The sequence below is a fragment of the Carassius gibelio genome, chromosome A7 (genome assembly GCF_023724105.1).
Source record: "Carassius gibelio isolate Cgi1373 ecotype wild population from Czech Republic chromosome A7, carGib1.2-hapl.c, whole genome shotgun sequence".
NCBI classification, from domain to species: domain Eukaryota; kingdom Metazoa; phylum Chordata; class Actinopteri; order Cypriniformes; family Cyprinidae; genus Carassius; species Carassius gibelio.
In genome coordinates this window covers 24,654,853-24,676,591 of record NC_068377.1, presented here as the reverse complement: position 1 = coordinate 24,676,591, position 21,739 = coordinate 24,654,853, and the positions used below count along the sequence as shown (strand labels likewise).

General features: G+C 38.2%; 1 protein-coding gene across 1 annotated transcript in view; it reads left to right on the top strand.

Moving 5' to 3' along the window:
• The first annotated feature begins 10,819 nt into the window (after positions 1-10,819).
• Positions 10,820-21,739, top strand: part of LOC128016908 (coronin-2B) — a 41,227-nt gene continuing 30,307 nt past the window's right edge. Inside the window, exon 1 of the mRNA XM_052601863.1 lies at positions 10,820-11,105. Within this exon, the coding sequence (XP_052457823.1) occupies positions 11,091-11,105 (15 nt within the window). The 5' untranslated portion in view covers positions 10,820-11,090. The remainder of the gene's footprint in view (positions 11,106-21,739) is intronic.

Sequence of the window (21,739 nt, the reverse complement as noted above, 5' to 3'; positions counted from 1 at the left end):
CTTGTGTAATCTTGGTATGCTAAAACCCGAATCAACACTCTCGCTGTGTTGAAATCCAGCGGTTTGGACTGTAAATCGTGATCTCATAGTCATTTGCATTCCAGCTGCTCTTCTCTCTCCATTAGATCTGCCATGAAAGGGCTATTTTTGCTGGCTATGCTGTTCAGTTCAAAGATAAACTATGACAGAACAACACAAATAAACAGACAAATAATATTGTTGAAAAACAATGTCCGATTTTCATTGCTTCTCATAGTGTCAGAGTTCCTTTGAGGACGCAGCAGTCAAGGTCAGGTTTGATGGTTGATTTGTGGCTTGGTTCTTCAATGAGTTTAAACTGAGCAGAAACACATTCGCTAAACTTTGATTCGTTGGTCTAGAAACCAGAGGCACAAATAATTACGTCCACAGGCAATCATCTCAGTTCTGTGCTACTGTTCCATTAACAGTGACGCTGAAATGGACGTCATCCACACTGAAGTCAAAAAATGTAGCTTAGACATTATGATGTGCGAGAGATTCAACTGCACCCGAACGATTAAGAGTGAACAAAGTTAGAATATATGTATGCACATGGAGATAGATAGAGATTAATATACATTTTGGGGAAAAAAGAAGATTGGAGCTATATATATATATTCATAAAGGTCCACTCTTAACTTAATTGTAACCCTCAGTCGGGTGTAAGATCACATGAAAATGCACAAATGAGGTTGTATGATTTCATATGAATTTGACAACAATTCACAGGAAAATATAGCAATAAACTGCCATGACACTGTGTTGCCATTTCTTTTGGTTAATTTTTTTTTTAACAATGAAACCTACAAATAACCAAACATAGAATGAAAGCATAAGCTACCCCCAAGTTAGATAATTTTTTTATATTATCAGTTAGTTGCAAGCTAAGTTCACATACATTCCTTATTTATATTGGCAAGATTATTAAGATTCATGCTAGACATTCTTTCATAATTTATGTGTACAAAATAGAACAGCCCTGGAAACTGAATTGATCTGCACTACATGATATTCCCACCGCTTACACTCTTTATATTTGTTCATCATGTTGTCTTCTCAAAATCTACGTCCATCACGTACAGCATTTGAAAGCACACACAGAGCACTGACAATAATAGCCACATTGTTGCCATCATGAAGGTCTGTTTTCTTGGAGCACCACATTTTCAAAAGTGTCATAAAATCTTGATATTTCTGATGGAACGTCTCCATATTTCTAGTTTCATGTGCCAATACCCTAAAACTCTCTCAGTCCTCATTGGTTTTATTATTGCACATGATGTGGTTATTCACATGAGAATACTGCTGAGAGAATGGAGAGCAGTTTAATTGTAAGCAGGGCAACAGTGTACCAATAATGCTTATACGTATATTGTGAAAAATGGCAGAGGCCTTTAATATAAATGCTGAAAGCAAGCGAGCAAATGATCTAGCCTGAGCAGCGAGTCGTTCTTACTTTTCCAGATATTTGGCATCTGAGCTGACTTGCGTTCAGAGCCAGTAGCAACACTGAGAGATGTGGAAACTGAAACCGCGCACCACAGCAGGAATAGCCACATGATTTGCACTACATACACACACATGCACACGCACAAAGTACTAAAACATGCAAACAAATGCATAGACATGAAGACACACAACCAGAAACCAACAAGGGACAACACAGCTCCGTTTAACCCAGCAATTTATAACCACACCACCTAATAAATTATATACACAGGTAAACTCAGGGTTCACATTAAACCACTGGACTTAACAAATCCATGACACTATCAATTCACAATTCCTCACTGTCATCTACAGCAAACAAGGAACTTGTGGGCAGAAACTGTCCTTTGTAAACTTTACGCTGCAAAAGTAATGACTTTTGAGCCTTAGCTTTGGCCTTGGTGTGTTCTCACTTGAGTCAGCCCTTCAGTGGCTGCTCGAGCACAGGCATTTGTTTCAGCATCGAGCAGTTAGCTCATAATGTGGTCTAAAATCACCCAATGTCTTGTGCGTGCCTGCTAAAGGGAAATGCTCCTGTTTCATAGAGCTTCTACATCCCTTCACATGAAACTGAATGGAAAAATGGAAAAGAGGGGGATATCATATCTTTCTTTTCTCCTGCATCACCATGGAAAACGCAGAGCTCCATCATTTCCAGCATGTAATTATTAGGTTTGAGGAGACTTAGACGTAATCATTTATTTCAGGGTTGACCGCTTAAACACCGAACTGAGCCCCTGTGAGCAGGCCCTGTAAATGCATCCCATATGATGACTTATTATCAGGAGAACGCATTATACTTCTTGAGGCTGAGAAGATTTTTGCAGTAATAATGCAGAGTCATTTCTTTCTTGCATAAATGTTTTTGTTGTCCTCTTATTTCCTAGCAATACAGACATTTAAAAGACATTTCACTCAGTAGTAAGTGGAAACAATGAGACCTGGTGCTTTAGCCAGTGCCGTAACATTAAATGAAACTATGAAACGAAAACTAAACCAGAACATTTTTGTTCATTGAAATAAAAATAAAATTTTAACCAAAATGAAAACACATTTTCATGACTACAAAACTCATTCAAATGAAAATCGTAATAAATTATTATATTACAGATTTGAAATCTTCACAAATCTTTACATTGAACAATACAGCATAAAACTTAAATATAACACTGTTTGCAATTTAGCACTTTAACTGTTATATTTATCGCAGGTTTGCATCATATTCTGAGTTTGCATTTGACGGTTTTAATTCATTTTGATGAATACTGAATCTGTTTTTTGCAAGTGGGATGAATGAATGCACATTCACATTTAGTCTAAATCTACATCATGTTCACACTGTCACGTATGGTAACACAGGAGATGGAAGATCCAAGTGCAGTGTGGTTTATTAAGGGTAATCCAAATCAGAGTCAAAAACAAGCCGGGGTTGTAACCAACATCAATCCAAACAGAAACAAACAAACAAACAGGAACAAGAACAGGAACTCAAGGACTAGGCGAGGAAACTAGGTGATGGAAAGTAAGGACTTCATGACAAAAACAGAAACAGAACGGTTTAAATAAGCAGGATAATGACTGTGAAAGTGAACAAACCTGAGTGCAATTAACAGGTGTGCAATTACTGTGATGAAGGGACAAAGCTTTGTGGGAATTACAGTGCCTGTAGTGAGGTGCCTTTGGGGAAGCGAGACCACTAGTGGAGACCCAGGTAAACAGAGACCAGACAGCGTGACATTACCCCCTCCTCCACGGAGCAGCTAGCAGATGCTCCACCCGAAACCAAGAAGAGACCAAGGAACACAGAGACCAGGAGGGAGGTGGAACAGCGGAGGACCAAGGGGAGGGACGGAGGGCCAGGTCCATAGAGGGAAACAGAGAGAAGAGGGCAAAAAACAAAACAAAAACAACAACAAAACACAAGTCCAGGAAGGACAGAAAGTTCAGTGACCCCGGGCCGAATCGACAGGGCAGTAATCCAGGGTGGAGCAAGGTGTAACTGGAGCCATGCGGTTGAGTCAGAAACCCACCAGGGCAGCACAGAAGACCACCAAATCCATGTGGTCCAGACAGAAACCCACCAGGGCGGCACAGAAGACCACCAAATTTATGTGGTCCAGACAGAAGCCCAACAGGCGGCGCAGAAGACCACCACATCCGTGCGGTCGAGACAGAAGCCCACCAGGGTGGCGCAGAAGACACCACAGTGGGATCGATAATACATGAGAGCAAGTCTGGATAGGCAAGTCTGAAAAAGAGAACATGAACAAGTCAAGGGTGGCCTCCGTGGCCACGACAGGATCAGTTGAGTGCTCAGAGAGTTCGGCTGAGACATGGAGAGGCTCTGGTAGTTCAGCAGAGACGTGGAGAAGCTCTGGTAGTTCTGCAGAGTTTAGACTGGATTCAGGAAGATCAATGGTGACTTGACTCTGCTCATGAAGATCATTGGTGACTTGACTCTGCTCATGAGGATCATTGGTGACCTGACTCTGCTCATGAGGATCATTGGTGACCTGACTCTGCTCATGAGGATCATTGGTGACCTGACTCTGCTCATGAGGATCAATGGTGATTTGCATTTGCTCATGAAGATCAATGGTGACTTGCCTTTACCCATGAAGATAGTCGGTGACTTGACCTCGCCCATGAAGATCATTGGTGACTTGACCTTGACTCTGGGGGGTCAACGGGAACCTGACTCGACTCTGGAGGGTCAACTGTAGCTGTCATCCCGTGTAGAGGCGCTGGACAAGCGGCCATCTTGTGCCATGACTCAGGACTGGCGGCCACCTTGAGCTGTGGCGCTGGGCCGGCGGCCATCTTGGGCAGTGGCGCTGGGCCGGCAGCCATTTTGCACCGTGGCGCTGGGCTGGCAACCACCGTGTGCTGTGGCGCTGGGCTGGCGGTCATATTGTGCAGTGGTGCTGGGCTGGCGGTCCTACTGTTTGTAGACCCCGGTCTAGAGTCGGCCATCCCACCGAGAGAGACAGGTGTGGCTGAGTCATCCCATTGAGATTGATGCTGTAGGTAACTGGTGAACCCCCAAAAGTCCAGTATCTCCAGCCCCTTCATCTCCCACCCAGTAAAAGGGTATCCAGGCAGTCGTTGAAAAGGTCCTTCAGGGCCTCATCATTATACCCCATCCCCACTGCCATTGTCCAGAACATTTGCGCCAAGCCCCCCACCTCACTCCCTTTTTGACGGAGAGTGGTTAGGTTAGAAAGTCTCCCAATCTGCTCCTTTATGGTGGCTGGGGAATGTATACGAAATCCCACACTGCTATTATCTTAGCATGATGGAGTCCTTCTGTCATGTATGGGAACACAGGAGACGGAAGATCCAAGTGCAGTGTGGTTTATTAAGGGTAATCCAAATCAGAGTCAAAAACAAGCCGGGGTCATAACCAACATCAATCCAAACAGAAACAAACAAACAAACAGGAACAAGAACAAGAACAGGAACTCAAGGACTAGGAAACCTCGAGGAAACTAGGTGACGCAAAGTAAGGACTCCATGACAAAAACAGAAACAGAACGGTTTAAATAGGCAGGATAAGGACTATGAAAGTGAAGACAACTGAGTGCAATTAACAGGTGTGCAATTACCGTGATGAAGGGACAAGGCTTTGTGGGAATTATAGTGCCTGTAGTGAGGTGCCTATGGGGAAGTGAGACCACTAGTGGACACCCAGGTAAACAGAGACCAGACAGCGTGACACACACAGCGTACACAACGCCTCTGTACTTCCAATTTCTCCCAATATGGGGAAAGGAGACTTGTCAGTCAGTAAATGGAAAAACAAAGGAACTGGAGTAAATTTTTGTAAATGAAAAAGTAATGCATTACTTTACTAATTACTTGAAAAAAGTAATATGAGTCACGTAATCAGATTACTTTTTTCAAGTAACTAATGCATTACTTTTTAATTTACAAAAATGTACTTGAAAAATGTAATCTGATTACGTAACTCATATTACTTGTAATGCGTTACCCCAACACTGTTTACAGTAACAAGAAATCATCCAAAACAGATTTGTGCTTTCTGCTTCATCAGCTTGTATGATAATCACGCCCAGAAAGTTGATTTTATTGCAAGTCATTTGTCACAAATCAACAAACCAGAGACTAAGCAATTTAAGTTTCCTAGACCTAAGTCACAGTCACAGAAACTGCTGAAACTTCAAATATGCTATGCTATTCTGTAAATATACAGAAGTGAAAATAAACACATAATTGCTCTACAAATGGGTATGTCTCAGTTCCTAAGTCTTTTGAAAAGGTCTGGAAATATTGCATGGGCATCTTTACAAAGAGTACTGAAATATAGCTGGGTGGCTGGGTTTGGATCTAGCCAAACAGCTGGGGACCTGGAGCGAGTGTTCAGCTGGAAATACCAGCTCAGATATTCAGATGGTTGATTTTACATACTGCTTGGTGGATTAGAGGTAAAGATTATTCCAGAGGCATAGAAGCACCACTCCATGGAAAGAATGAAAAATCCCACAATGCCTGTATTGAATACAGATGATCTATTTGTTAAAGTAGAGAGACATAGCCTGAGCATATAAGAGGCACAAATAACATTATCCAACAGAAAAAAAGTCAACCAGAACATAAAACTTGTGTAATTATGGAATAATCACAAACGTAGAAATTATTTAGGAATTTCCTGTCAAAAATTCCAAGAATTTTACAACAGGATCTAATTGGATAGTCAAAAAAAAATAAAAAAATAAAAAAATAATGTGTTCTTGGAGAAGCATCTCTTTCCCCGATGGTTATGGTGATTTCATTAGCTGGTGACAGCTATAATGACTGCACTATTCTATCAGCTCTCAATAAGGATGTTCTCAGTTGGACTTGTTAGTCAGGATCAGAAACAATAATTTGTTTTCAATAATCAGCAATCAATCATCTGGCAATGTATTTATATTATAAATTATATCATTTATAATAATTATATAATTATAATAATTATTATAATTTTCTTTTATATATATTTTCTGCTATATAATGCAAAACATTGCTGATTAATTTGTAAATTTTCAACACAATGCTTTCAAGATTATCACAACCTAAAGACTAACACGTAAATGGTGGAGAAAACGCAACCAAGCTTCGACAAATGGACGCCTGCATGTTTTTTTATAGACTTCAATAGAATTTCCTCTTCCTTCATTTTAATCTCTGGTTAGTTAATAAAGCTTTCCAGTTGAAGCTCCATGCACCTCTGTGGCTCACAAAACTGCTATAATTGAAGCAAGACCACTGGGCTCATGGTTAAAACCTCTTTGTGCCTCAGAGGTGAGGTAGCTGACAGACCACACACTCAACCATATTTGTACTTCGGTCTCACAAAAGACAGTGCTGACCTTTGTACACACATTATACCTGGCACTGGATCAGCCCAATACATAAAAAGCTTAACCAAACATTAAATGCACAGTTAAATGGACCCATGACCACATGAAAGCATTTGTGACCACTGAGTTCAGGACATCTCTAAAGTATCACAATTTAAGCATTCACACTTTGAAATATGAGTAGCATATTCATAAAAATAATTTATATTTTATACTGCCAAACCATACTCAACCCAGTGTGTGATAACTTAGTTCTTGCGTTATTTCTCTTGTGTAGTTAATTTTACAGCAGTTAAATATTTTTCTGTAGAAGCAATGATTATATTTTTATGATACCCTGAGGGACACATAATGCTTATACTCACATTTATTCACATTTCAATAATTCCACTGCAATAACTTCTAAAAATTCTAAAAACTACATCTATAATCTTTTCATATATATATATATATATATATATATATATATATATATATGTATATATAATTTTCACATCATGTATAATGAATCAGTCAAATATGACATGCAAAAAGCATGTAATTCTTTATGAGAACATTACATGTTTAAAGCATGTTTAAAGTTATCAGTGAGATGGCTCTATTTCCAGACAGCCAGTTAACCCTGTGGAGCAGCGGCAATAACTCACCAGAATAAGCCTGTAATGATGTGACAGGGTCAACAGGCTAATGTCTTTATGAGGGGAAAATGCCACATGTGCAATGCAAACCTTAATGTATCACTCTGAGGGAAATGCAGGGAGAGTTATGGTGGATGTGGAGGTGGAGTCACATGGTTTCCTTCTACTTGTAATCTTTTAAAGGTGCAGACCTATGGACACTATGGGTGAACTTGTATAGTTGGGAATAAAATCTTATAAAGAGGACTACTGCGGCTCAGTACAACATTATATAGAAAGGTCAAGGTCAGGTGCGCTTCAAAACTTTTTTTACACATTTGACACATTTTTCTGACGAACTAAAGGTTTCATAAAATGCACAGCACGTCTTGTGAAAAAAAAGTGATTTTAATTGTATTGAATCAACACTTGCAGTGTATTCAAACCTTAAAAGTATATAAAAACTATAGACTTACTTGCAGACAAAATAAAACTAATGAAATAAATGGCAAGTTAAGTGTGCTTAAAAGTACATGTTTCTTAACACATTTAAGTACACTTTTAAAAAGTGCACTTTGTAATAGTGTTACATTAAAGGTTTTGCTTCAGAATACATTGTAAATCACTATGTTTTAATAATCTATAGTGGTGCTTTAAAGGAGTACACTTCTTTTTATGTTTATGTGACCAACATACAAAAGCACATGCACTGTACTTGACATTTCAATAACAAGTTCATTCAAAAATTTTTCCATCATTCACTCACTCCCCTGTCATTCCAAACCCATAATATGTCTTTGTTTTCTTTTGCAAGAACACAAACGAAGATATTTTGGAAAATGTTCCAAATGTTTATAGCCACAACTTTTGGGTGAACTATCCCTTCAAAACTTTAAAGTTTGGCTAAAATTTTCCATATCCACTGTGACACCTTATTCTTATTGTTTGTATTCCATAAGGCCATCAGTTCATCAGCTTCTCTCCTGTCTCCTTCTTGCAGGCCCTTACTTTTTCCCTTCACCCCTAACTTCAGAGGAACTGGTTTCTGTGCAGACAGCATGTGGCTGGAACATTGTGTCATGTACATGGGAAGCTGTAACCAAAGAAACGCACATTAAAAGTTCCACTAGAGTTACATTTTCTGTGTAAACAGATCTGGTGGACAGTCAAGCCAGAATGGGGGGTCTGCCTCGAATCTCGTCATACAGTAAGTATGTGAGTGTGTGCTCTGACAAAGCATATAAATACTGTCCCCTGGTGTTAACATTCTGTTTCCTGTTGCAAAGATTTTAAGTGACCCATTACTGCACTCAAAAAATTATTTTATTCTTCTATTGAACACAAAAGGAGATATTTAGAAAAATGTTTGGTTTGGTTACTATTGACTTAAATTGTATAGACAACATAATATATATTAATATCTATATTAATATATAAAATCTAAACCTTAGTTGCTTGTCTGGAAGAAACACATAGTACAAAGAACAGGCACTGGTAGAACATCTACTATAATATACTGAAATGTTGCTTGTATACAAATGCAAACAAAAATGTGTTCATAAGATTTGGGTGTATCAGATTGTTTTTAAAAGAAATTAATAATATCGATCTAATTAAATGTATCAAATTAAATGTATCAAAAAGTGACAGTAAAGGCTTTTAAATCTAATTAATGCTGTTCTTTTGAACCTTATTTTAACAAACAATCCTCAAAAAAAAAAAAAAAAAAAAACCTGAGCAGCTCAAAACAGAAATTCTGAATATTAATAACTACTGTCATATAGGCTAATGTTGACTCAATGTATTTTGCCCCACCCCCAAATATATGATTTGACTATCAGTCGAATATTGGCAAGATTCGAAAATTCCAATTTAACTATGAAAATCCTTGGTCAGGGACAGCCCTACTCATTTTGAATGGCTGTCAGTATTGGAAAATTATTATTATTATTATTATTATTATTATTATTATTGTTATGCTTTCTACCAATAGGGGTTAGCTGCTAAAAAAAATAAGGTATGATGTAAGTTCAAGTGTTTGTTTGTCTACAGTGTTTGGTTTTAGTAGGTTATTCCATGCTATAAAAATGGGATGTGGGGTCATGATTGTGTACTTGCAATTGAGTCTGTGGGAGTTTGAGTAGACACCATGGTTCCAGCTCACGATCACTACTAAGCTGACTCCGGCTCCAAACGTCATCAGCAAAACATGACAGCAGCCATTTCTGGGACATTTAGGTTTCATTTCAATGAAAAGAATTGGAGATCTGCATTCAAATTATGCTGTCATTTACTTATTGCCATTCTGTTAGAAAGTTAAACTACCGGTATGCATTGCTTTCAACCATACAGCACAAGATGTTAGCCAGAATGACAGCCTCAGTCACCATTAATTTTCATTGCATCTTTTTTTTTTTGTATTCCACAGAAAAAAGTAAGTCATACAGGTATGGGACCACATGACTATGAATAAATAAAGACACCATTTCTGGGTGAACCATGCTTTTTCGGGGGCAGTCAGGGCCTAACGATTAGAGAGTCAGACATGAAACCCAGTTTGAGTCTCAGTATTAGCAGGGGTTAACCTATAGGTCGGGGAGAGTGAATGAACAACACTCTCTTTCACTTTCAATAATCAAGATTTGTTTCTCACTGAACCACCAACTGCTCCCCAGGTTCCGCAGCAAATATGGCTGCCCACTGCTCTCTGTGTTCACTACTCACTGCGGTGTGTGTTCACTTGGATGGGTTAAATGCAGAGCTCAAATTCCGATTATTGGACACAGTACTTTGGCTACACTTCTATTTAAATGTGTTGTTCAATGAATGTAATTAGTGATGTAATATTGACCCACAAGAGGGCAGCATAACATAAACATAAAGCTACAGCTCATTCTATGTCATGTTTTCTCATTTCTGAAGTTCTTGCAACAATTATAGCCTCTTGATATGTTTGTTTTTGGGTTTAAACTTCTTAAGTAAGAGTATAATAAACATGTTAAAGTATATAATTTTAATTAAGAAATGTTATATATATTATAAATATATATATATATATATATATATATATATACATATATATATATTATTATTATTATTATTTTATTTTTTTTGCTTTAATACACCCACAAAAAACATGAACATGACTTTTAATATGCTATACGTGGTTTGCAGAGATTTAAAAAGAGAGAGTATGACATGGTAAACAGTGATGCCTTTGTGGATAACAGTGATGCCTTTGTGGATATCAATAATCATCATTAGCACATGCAGTAATCAGATTGACAGGATGGAAGGAGAGAGAGAGTCATAGTACTAACTGAGCTGGCTTCACTGCAGTATCCTCCTGACTACAGGACCACAGCTACCGCAGCACTGATAGGCTTGGATACTTAGCGAGAGACAGCGACCAAACCCTTCCTCCCCCCTCTCTCTCTTCTCTTCTCCTCTTTCTCAATCTCTTGTGTCTCACTCTGCTGTCGTAGAGACTGCAGCTGCACACACTCAGTGAGTCCTCTCTCTCTCTCTCTCTCTCTCTCTGTCCTGCTGTCTCACTCAGCGTTTCAGGAACAGAAACGGACTCTTCTGCACTGTTCTCTGCATGACTGTCACAAAGGTAAGCGTGTGCTGGAGCGTGTGAGGCTGGGAGGGGCTGCTGGGTTTGGGCTTCACTGCAGTGGGATGTTCTGCTGAATCTGTGACTGTAGTGTACCGCAGTGCCGGACAGGTGGAGAGTGTTTGGTAATGCAGGTGAATCTTATGCCTGCTGGATTTGCTGTGCAGTACAAACTTCTATGTGTGGTTGTCCAGCTGCCTCTCTGTGAGTGTTTGATATGTGAGTGCCTGTCCCGCAGTAGGGCAGTGGGTCTTGGCTGGGTGAGGCATGTTTATGTGTGAGCGTGTGTGTATGTGTGCAGCTTTAGCAAACTGATTACGATGAGGAGCTTTTAATCCAGTGCTGCCCTGCATAAAGGCTGAGCTGTGCTTTTTTTCCGAGGAGAGACTGGGCATGTCACATAACATACTACAGTATGCGTGACAGTTCTAAAAAGGAAAAAGAGGAAAATGGACAAGATGAGAAGGGGTAGGCCAAGGGATATAGGGAGAATTCAGGTCAACTTGGACACTTTTTGACATTATTATTTTATTTTGACATAGATTATAATATCAATATCAATTTAACTGAATTCATTGTATAAGTATGAATGTGGATCAGGCTAATTATGTCTTTATTGTTCTTGTTTGTATGTTTATAAAAGTGTTTCAAGTTTGACTTATGTCATTTGACTCTCATAGTTGTCATGAGCTGCTGGCTAACTGAATATAATTCATAAAAGTTGGACTAACTAAATAATTATATGAAATTATCTTAAATGCAGTATACAATCAAACAGATTTGTAAAGTCTGTAAAGCTGGCAACATACCTGGTCTAAGCCTGATATTGTAGAGATAAACACAGAGAGACACTGGTTATAAGACAAATATACTGTGTATATGTTTATGCATTATATATATATATATATATATATATATATATATATATATATATATATATATATATATAAATGTTTTGTATGTAAAATATATCAAATCTATAATAAATAATTATATTATATTATACAGTATTATATTATTACTCAGAGTTGCAGTTTCTTCATTTATGCAATGCATTTCTCACTTAAATCTCAGTCAATGTCAGTTTTCATGCAGTGATGTGTGTTGCAGTTATGCCTGGCAGAATTACTGGTTTGATGCAGGTGCTGACTGTGTAAGAACTGATGTGTGTGTGTGTGTGTGTGTGTTTTGCTCTGACGGAGAAGGGTGAGATGTTGAGTGGGGGTTCGAGTGATGGGTACTGTACAGAGCTAAATGACCTTGCAGTGTTTGTGCATGTGTGCTTACTGAGCAGAACAGCACTCTGTGGCAGACAGTGAGAGACAGAGAGCGATTCCACTCAAGAGTGCGTCTGCATGTGAGAGTGTGAGCGCACATATAGACTAGTGTTTAACCACACTGCTGTGTGGCAGGATATCCTCACAGACTCTTGGGACTGAAATGGTCACACACCCAGACTGTCATGAACAGGACAAGATGCATCTTTCACTGCAGGGCTATAAAACAGCTGGCTGCACGTCACTTCCTGTCACACACATGCGATAATTAATAAATCACTGTGGATGTTCATATCATACAGTTTATGAACTAAAGGCAAAAAAGTCTCATGAAAGAAGGAAAGCTAAATATTGTATTCAGAAAAAATGTGTCTCTCAGACAGTCTAAGAAAAGTCCCCATATAACAGGTGTTAGAGCTTACTAGCACTACTTTACAGCACATATAACTGACTTTTTTATTTAATTATCAACCAAAATAAAATAAAATAAAAATGGTAGCATGCTAGTGGTAGCATTCTTAAAAAAAAAAAACTTTAGAAATGATAAGATCTTTAAAAATTACATCAGAATAGCCAGGCACCACAAAGTTACTCCCTAAATCCCACACCACACTAACTTAAAAGGTATGAAATCTACCGAAACATTGTAATCAATTATATATTAAGAGGCAAAGAAAGCTGGAGGAATGGATGGAGGAGGGGTAAGAGATCATTCTGTCTGAGTTTAAGGTCAAAGCATGAAACCCTCATGCCTTTGTTTAAAACTTAAGCATATTTTTCACCCTGGGACATAATTTAGTCTGACAGAAATGCCAACAGGCATCAGATTCTCCAGTGAACATTTTCCCCAATATCAAGGCACAGAGCCAGGCAGACATTGCATGTTCAATATCACTGAATGTGCTGTGAGTGTATTTACTGGGGGATTGTGAGAAGGGTCCTCATCTATGGTGTGTGTGGGTGGCTTTGCACATGTCTGCATGTCATTAGGTCGAGAGGCAGGTAGGAAGTTTCACATATCAAATGCACAGAAACACACTTGTCAGGAGTGTTTAAGTGACTGAGAAGACACTGCGTTGGTAGGAGGACTGTTAACTTGTTCATTGCTATAATTTCAGAGAAAAAAGCCCATGTATTAAACAGTGTTTGTCAGTAATTAAGTAACTTTATGAACAATGCTATAATGACTTCATATAATCGAGTATCATATCATCAGAACTTGGTTGCTTTATTTATTTATTATTGTTTTTAGAAAAACAAAACAAAAAAATGCACAAAAAATATGAATGACTCATTCTACACTACATAGATTTTTGTCCAATCAAATGCTCTCTAGAACAAAAAAAGAGGCTCTTCCTCTAATATTATCTTCAGCAACTAGCAAGTAGCAAAGCATGGTGACATAACTAAAGCCAGGTGAAATGACATAAATGAAAAAAAGAGTAAAAGAAAAGAAAAGAAACAGACCCTTTAATGTCCTGCCCAAGTTTCTGTTTCAATATTAATCATACTTCCCCTACAGGATATTTCAGCAAAACTTAAAGAGCCACACAGATGGGAAATCAAAAATTACCTGTATTACAGTGTATGATGTAGCTGTCCATCTGTGTAAACAATGTGCAAATAATTAAACCAAAAAGTACACGATTTATAAAGTTATTGGCTTCTAAAGTAAGGAGTCGACTCTGAATCGCTGAAATGAGTCGTTATAGATTTCAAATCTTTTGCCCATCTCTATGTACGTCACTAGGAACACTTTGCATAATAATCTCCGCCTACCATCTTGAGAGAAACGGAACTCTGACCTGCCCCACCCCCACACAGACGCTCTGGTTGGTGTGATAGCATCATGTCGAGGAGACCGTTTGTTTTATTTTCACTGCCAAAGAATGAAGATCAGAAGAACCAATGGCTAAAATTCATTTTCACCACAATACCAGAGCAGTACAACAAATCCCTTTTGTTGTGTTGACAACATTTCACTGATGACTGCTTTTCTAATCTCGGTGAGTACAGCGGGATTTTCAAAGCGTTTGGCCATAAAAGATGGTTCATTACCAACTTTATTTAGAGCATCTCCGAATCACAACGCGAAGTATGATTATGAAGTTATGTGTCTGTTTTCTCCCGAGCGTCTTATCAGTATGTGTGCTGTCTGCAGCCTGTCTGCGCTGATCGTCATGTACAAACACGTCATTAAAATGAAGTGTAACTCCCTGAATACTCAACGAAGAGACATGAGAGAGATATCTATAGAAAGCTTGACATGTCTACTTTAAAACTAAACAAGCTGCTAACATATATTCTGTGATAAAGTAATCCATATGAAAACAACGCGATGTCTGTTTTTCATGTCTCCCTTCGTTTTATCCAATGTGACCACGCCCCCGCGCTGAACGCGCTATTCTATTCAAACTGAAGCTCGCGGCTTGAATACACCCACAGAAGAAAAAGCAGCGAGACTGTTCAAGTTTTTTATTTTACTGTTTGCTTTGCGATGAGAGGAATAAGACATAATTCACCCCAAACAGATGCTAATGCATAGTTTACCGTGGAGGTGTGTGCGGAACAACCAATCAAAACTATGTCAGTTGACCAATCAGAACACAGTATTCTACCGAAACTGAATCTTTTGAACAGCTTCGTGCGAACCGTTTGGGGATCTCTGAGAATTGAGGTAATTTTAAAATGATATTTTGACAAAATGACAATGTTTTTTAACCTTGGATGGATTTAAACCTAATGTACAGGACTTATAAACAGTGATAGGAAGCTTAGAATTTTCATCTTACTGGCTCTTTAAATACAGTCCAAAAAAAAAAAAAGACAATAAAACTGTTTGTCTAGTGTAGGTTTGTTTCAATACATGCACTTATAAAAAACCACAGAATATATTATAGAACAGAAATAACCAACAGAGGCAGGCCTGGGTTGTCATATGAAATTAGGATATTTCTAAACTATTCCCAGTCCACTAGGTGATTTATTTATTCATTTAATTTTTTTATTTGACTGAAATGCTTTTATATCTTACCAATGATAATTCTGTTCTAGATGATGAGTTTTGTGAGGGAGGGACACTGGAAAGGAGACTTTGAGCTGCTTAATGAAAACAGAGGAGTATGACACTGTTTAGCAAGCCTAGCAACCTTGAGTACAAGCTTGATTTGGATTCTGTAGTTTTGCTTTTATCCTCAGAGGGAATCTTATAAGCTGGACTGAATTTTCAGGCTATTGTGCCCTATGCAAGCAGTGTGAACACGTGCTGAGAAGAGTCACATTTGGTCCAAGTCCTAGCAGCTAGCAACACCAACCTCCCGCTGGCCAACGTGCTTATGCAGATAATGAACAAAAAAGTCTGGCATTTTTAGTCAACTTTTTAGATTGTTTTTATGAAGCCTGAGAAAGTGCAAAACAATGTATTAATTGATGCAGATATGATAATGCCCTTGTCAATATTATGTAGACGAATATGAACAAACTGCTCTAACTCCACAGAGACTGAGAGTTTCATTGGGACTCTCTTTAGAAAAGGAAAGGAGATCATGTCATTTATAAATATCCTGCTCAGCTCCTGGAGAGCTGTAGTGAACGTGATGGAGAGACCCTGGGAAGAGGATATGTTTCCTGTGGTCCTGGGCTGTAGATAAACAGCAGCTGTGAGGCATCAGTGTGTGTTGTTCACACTATCTTGTAATTCTCATTGTCTGTCTTTGCACTCTTTTCACTCTTACATTAAGGCACAGAAACGAGAAAATATTATATTAAAATTCTTGCTTTAAGATATCTGTATCTATTGCCACTGCAATCCTAGACGCATAGACATATACACGCACTCACAAGCTGTAGAGTCAAGAAGAATAACTCACAATGTAAAACCCCTCTGTGTGACACTACTCTGCTCTGATTGGTCCAATGACCCAGTCTGTTGTGATTGGTCTACTGCATGCAGCGCATGTCGGAAACGGAGCACCCATCACCATTACTGAATTACGGCTTATCAATAATACATCCTATTATAATAATAATAGTGCTTCACTCTGTTCTAAAAAGAAAGAATCAGAGAGAAAAAAGTTGTTTTACTCGTATGTAAGTGAACCGGACCCACAGCTTGGTAGTAAAGACCCAATAAAGTATTGCTCCATCCTTTATCATGACTCCAAGTACAACAGACATTCTACATTTTTTGACACATTTCTAGACAATAGCAGGCCCACAGCTGATTAGCAGAACCATAAAGTGAGTTTAAGGAAATGCTACAGCCTACACAAGTCAAACAATGTGGGAGAGGGAACTAAAGCATGACAGCATGATGAAGATGGGTCAAATGCTTCCGTTCTCAAGATTTCAACATGCTTCTCCTACTAACACAGTCTCATGAAAATGGAGCTCATTATCTGTAATGCAGTACTGCAACACATTCCATTGAGTGATCCCACTCACCAAAGACTCTTTTCATTTTAGAGGTGAACAGCAGTCGGCTGCAGTAAAATGCTGGTAAATTACACACTTTCAGGTTTGGTGCAGGTTTGGTGCAGTAATGCCACCAAAATTAAGAAGCACATTCCATTGAGAAAAAAAAATGCCCCTGCACAAGCTAAATCTATTCTGGCTGTCATAATACAAGTGAAATTTGAAAATTTATGAAATTTGTCAATTACAGCATTATATTTAAATCTGCCCATGTTGCATTAGATTTCTTTTTATGCGTTATTTGCAGCTTTGAGCATTATTAACCAATCATACACATTTCTGTTGATTTTAATTTTTGATTTCTGGTTCTGTTTCATCAACTATTTTTTTACTGTGTGCATACTGACTGAACTCTGAATCTCTGCACTCTCATGAATTCTCTCATCATAAACAATGTGCAGATGCAATGTAAGAGATCCTTTTTGAAATGGTCCTTGCAAAAATGTATCATTCACGCTAGACTGAAGTCATGGACTTCTTTAATGTTCACTGTCTTTATATAATATATTCTCATTTAAAAAAAATTTTTCATGTACATGTCAGGTTTCCTGTCACTTTTGTGTTGTAATTCCACACCTTACCCTCTATGAGTAAATCAAAACAAAGAATAGACTGCATACCAATACTGTACATACATAAAGACAATGTGGGGATGTGACACTTCAGGATGGCGCACACGTTCCACACAATATACAGTAATCCAGTTGCCTTATGATAAAATTTCACTCGGATCTTCCATTATAAATCTTGATATGCTCAGTTCCTTCATAAGAAATTTCAGATAAAATTTCAAATTTCATTTAAGATGAATTTGAAATTTAGGCAGGAAAAAATCATTTAAAATGTATTTTCAACTATTAAATTTGTTTCCATCATAGTGTGTGTGCATGTCTTCATACAGAATCTCATCCTGAAGTAAGCAAATGTTTTTTATATACATTTTTTTACTTTTTTAATGTAATATTCCAAAATTTGCAGAAAAACACCAAAATCCCAGCCCATGCAGAATCTGTTCCGGCAGATTTCCACAGAACTAAAATGCTGGTCAATCACACATCCATTCCTAAATTTTTGCACGTATTATATTATAGCTAATTTGGTGATTCCATATATTACTAATAGTCTAGTACTCTCATCCTGGTTTAACACATTTTCTCTTTTTTAAATCCATTTCCCAGATTCCCCTTCCTCCACAAAATAAGCACAGAAATTGTGAAAAAAGATAGCAGATTCCATCTGGGCCTGGTCATAAGAGAGAAAGCACAATGAGAACATTATGAAAATGTTTTGATACTTCAGGCTGAAGTAAACAATACCTACAAGTTGTCTGAGGTTATTGCCGCTTAAAAGGAAAAAGAGAGCAGCTTCTTTTGTGAGCAGAAAGAAAAAGAGAGGTCAGCTGAGCACCGTGAAGGTTCACATTCCTTCCCAGAATTCTCTGGCCCTCAGCAGTGTTTTTTAAAGTGATATTCCAAAACCCCAAGCCTTTTATTTTCTTAGAAAATGCATCAGTGAGAAAGTCCAAAGGAGCAAAAGGAGTGAGTGTGTTTAGGAAAAATGTTAGACATTGCACATTCACAACAGCATGGGATAGCTATTCCAGCAAGAGTGATCAATATTATTATAAATGCCAGCCAGAACATGATAACATACAATCATTTCATTCAAATTCAGTTCTATATCAAATCTGTACACTCTCTATTGCAGGCCAACAAAAACATTCTCGAATTTTAGAAATCAGGATGGAAAACATGGGCTGAATAGAAAGCAAACTTGGCATGAGAAATGCATTACATGTATTACAGTCCTCAGGAAGAAAGTCAGTGTTGTGGAAGGCAGTTTAAAGAGGCATGAATCTAACCCCATGTGATCCGGGACTTACGGCAGCCCAGACTTCCTTCAGGCAGTTTTCAGAGCGCTTAGCTCTGCTTCCAGCCTCCAATTAATCAAACTTCACTGACTAAACAAATCCCACACAACAAAACTGAGCTGGAGGGAGAAAGATACAGGTTGAAGGACAAAAGAGAAATGTGAAAGAGTGAGAAACAAAAAGGAAGCATAAAGAAGACACTAGAGAGGATGTTTAAGAAAAAAAAGTTATGTTAGGCTATGTTGTGGACATTTTCAGAGCAAAACAAAAATCACGAGTCAAGGCCTGAGGCCTGGACAGACAGATCGCCAGGTGGAGACCCACTGACACAGATTTCAGCTCTAACACTCAGTTTATTGCATCTGTTTGGGAACCTACTCAAAAATATACCACTATTTAAAGACACAATCATCCAATCAACATTAACTTTTTCACGAGCTCAAATCCATGCATGAGTCCAAAATGAGTCACATGATGTAAGACAGATAGGACACACACTTACGTGCATGCATTTGTGCAGAAATAGAAATCTGTCAATAAAGAAATTGTTTTTTTTTCTGCTAATGACGTCAGTGACACAAACATCAAGCACTACAGACAAGCTAAAGGTCTTTAAATATCATACGGAGAGGCAAATTATATTTAATTATATTGAATTTCTTAAATTATATTTTATATCTTAATTAATGATTTTTGTTGAATTTAAATTGAAGTTCATTTTACATTCCCTAAACAACCAATTAACAAAAAGCTTTCTCATGGGCATCACAAAATAGATTTGAACCTTTTGTCATCCACTGGTATGTCTTTAGACAGACGATTGTTTCTAAGAATTTATTCTTTGAAATACAAGCTTTTAGGTTATTAAAGGTGCCATCTGTAATATTTGGCAAAAAAAATCAAATCATACTTGACATTCCATACCAGATGGGGGCAGTATGCCTCAATAAAGTGAATTGGTCTACTCTAGAGTAACAAACGAGAAACGGCATAGTCTCTATGCTCCGCCCCTACTTTCACAACAACACTACAGCCATAGCCGAAGCCTAACTGTGCGTTCACACCGCCGGCATCTAGAGCGTCAAAAATCGCTCTTGCCGCTCTGCTCACGACGCTGCAGAAAGATTTGTGAGCGCTCAGACGCTCTAACGTAGACCGAATGCTTATTTTGTAACAAGCTTGTTGATCTCGTGCAGACTAACCACAGGGAGTTATAAGTTAACCTCATTAAATATTGTTGTGGACGAAATATTAGGATCCTTTACTTAAAATGAACAATCTCAGACACCTTGGTCCACGTATCACTTTTAATTTATTTTTTATGTCCCTGTACGCAAACACGGACACATCATAGACTAATACAAACGCTAAACAGCAATAATCAACCTGTCCTCTATGTGCCAACTCTCAAGCATTCACCGTGAGACACACGCAATTGACTCTTTTCACACGCTTTCACGCCACACATCAATTTTTTCACGCACAGAAAAACCACGAAGCAAAGAGGACACAGAGACCAACAGACTAGACAGAGCAGGTTAGTTATGATATAATAAAATGGGTAACGTTAAGTTATAGCTAGCTAATTATCAAACGCAGCTACGGTTAGCCATTGCTAACAGTAGCACGTTTATCGAACAGCCTTCGATACATTTCTATGTTATAACTTCCCGAAAACAAATACACAAACATATAAAACAAACTTCTAGCGCACTACTAACAGCATCTAACTTACCAATACAAAAGAAATGTTGCAAGTTCGGAGTCGAACCTCATTTCTTTCAGGTCCATCAGTTGTCTCCAGCGATTAAAAGCAGTGCCGATGTTAATTTGATTTGTGATTCCGAGCGCGGTTGTTTCCCTGTAGCGGGTGGCGCTCTCTTCCCTGAACTGAAATGCTCAATGAACTTTAATTGAAAGTACTGGGCTGTACTTTCCACATGATTGACATCAGGTTCAGGTACGCCCAGAAGTCGTGCGAGTTATTCGTGTATTGCAGGCCGAATGGCCGAAACTGGTATTACGACACCTGTCGGGCCGGGGCTAGTAATGCTAATGCTAATTAAGGTTGATATCTCTGCAGCACTATAACTTGACATTTTTTTAATGACATCATCGCCCTTATTTCTTCTCATTCTTTTGATGTGTGTAGGTCATGTTATGGATATTTTTACCTCAATTTTTGCATATGGCACCTTTTAAAGAACAAACATCATAGTGTAGATTAATTAAAATAATCACTTGCCATGCATATTCCTGCAGTAAAAGCATCTAGCTTATAATTAAACATTTTAATGACACAATTGATTTTACTCGCGCCAGGTTCTTTTTCAAGAGGCTCTTAAAAGCCTGAAATGGACTTACATTTTACCTGTTTACTACCTGTTTAATACAAAATGAGGTTTAAAAGTCATTTTCAATTTTTCACTTGTGCACGTGTTAGATTACATTTCACAGAAATCACTGGTTTTGTCATTGAATGCTCCCTTGATAATCCCATCTCCCCTGATATTTGTCTTAATAGTTTTACTCAGCATCTCACTCAGCCTCTCATACAGCTGTTTTATATTTGACACTAGCCTGAGCACATTTCAGAGCACACCTTGCAAAAGCCAGTTTTAGCTCAGAGTGCTGTGCTGGCGATCATGTTGAAACAGAATCCTGCCAGCAATGACAAACAGTCAGAAGAGATTAGCCAAGCAGGAACACAACAGGCTAATACGACATTGTCATGTCACTGTGGAAGGTCACGGTGCTCATCATCAGTGGCTGCATAACACTATTACAGGATGCCAGTCTCTGAGGTCTGGCTGATGTTGTTTTAGCACCATCTGAAATGGCAGCGCTTTGTCTAAATCAATCACAGTGTTGCTTCTCAAGTCTGCCAAAAGGCAGAAAAGGGTAGAATACAGTCATATAGAAATAAGTATACATGGCAGGCATGTAGAAATATGAGTACAATCAAACAAAAATCAATCTACTAAATAAGCATAATCCATTACCAAACCTAGATT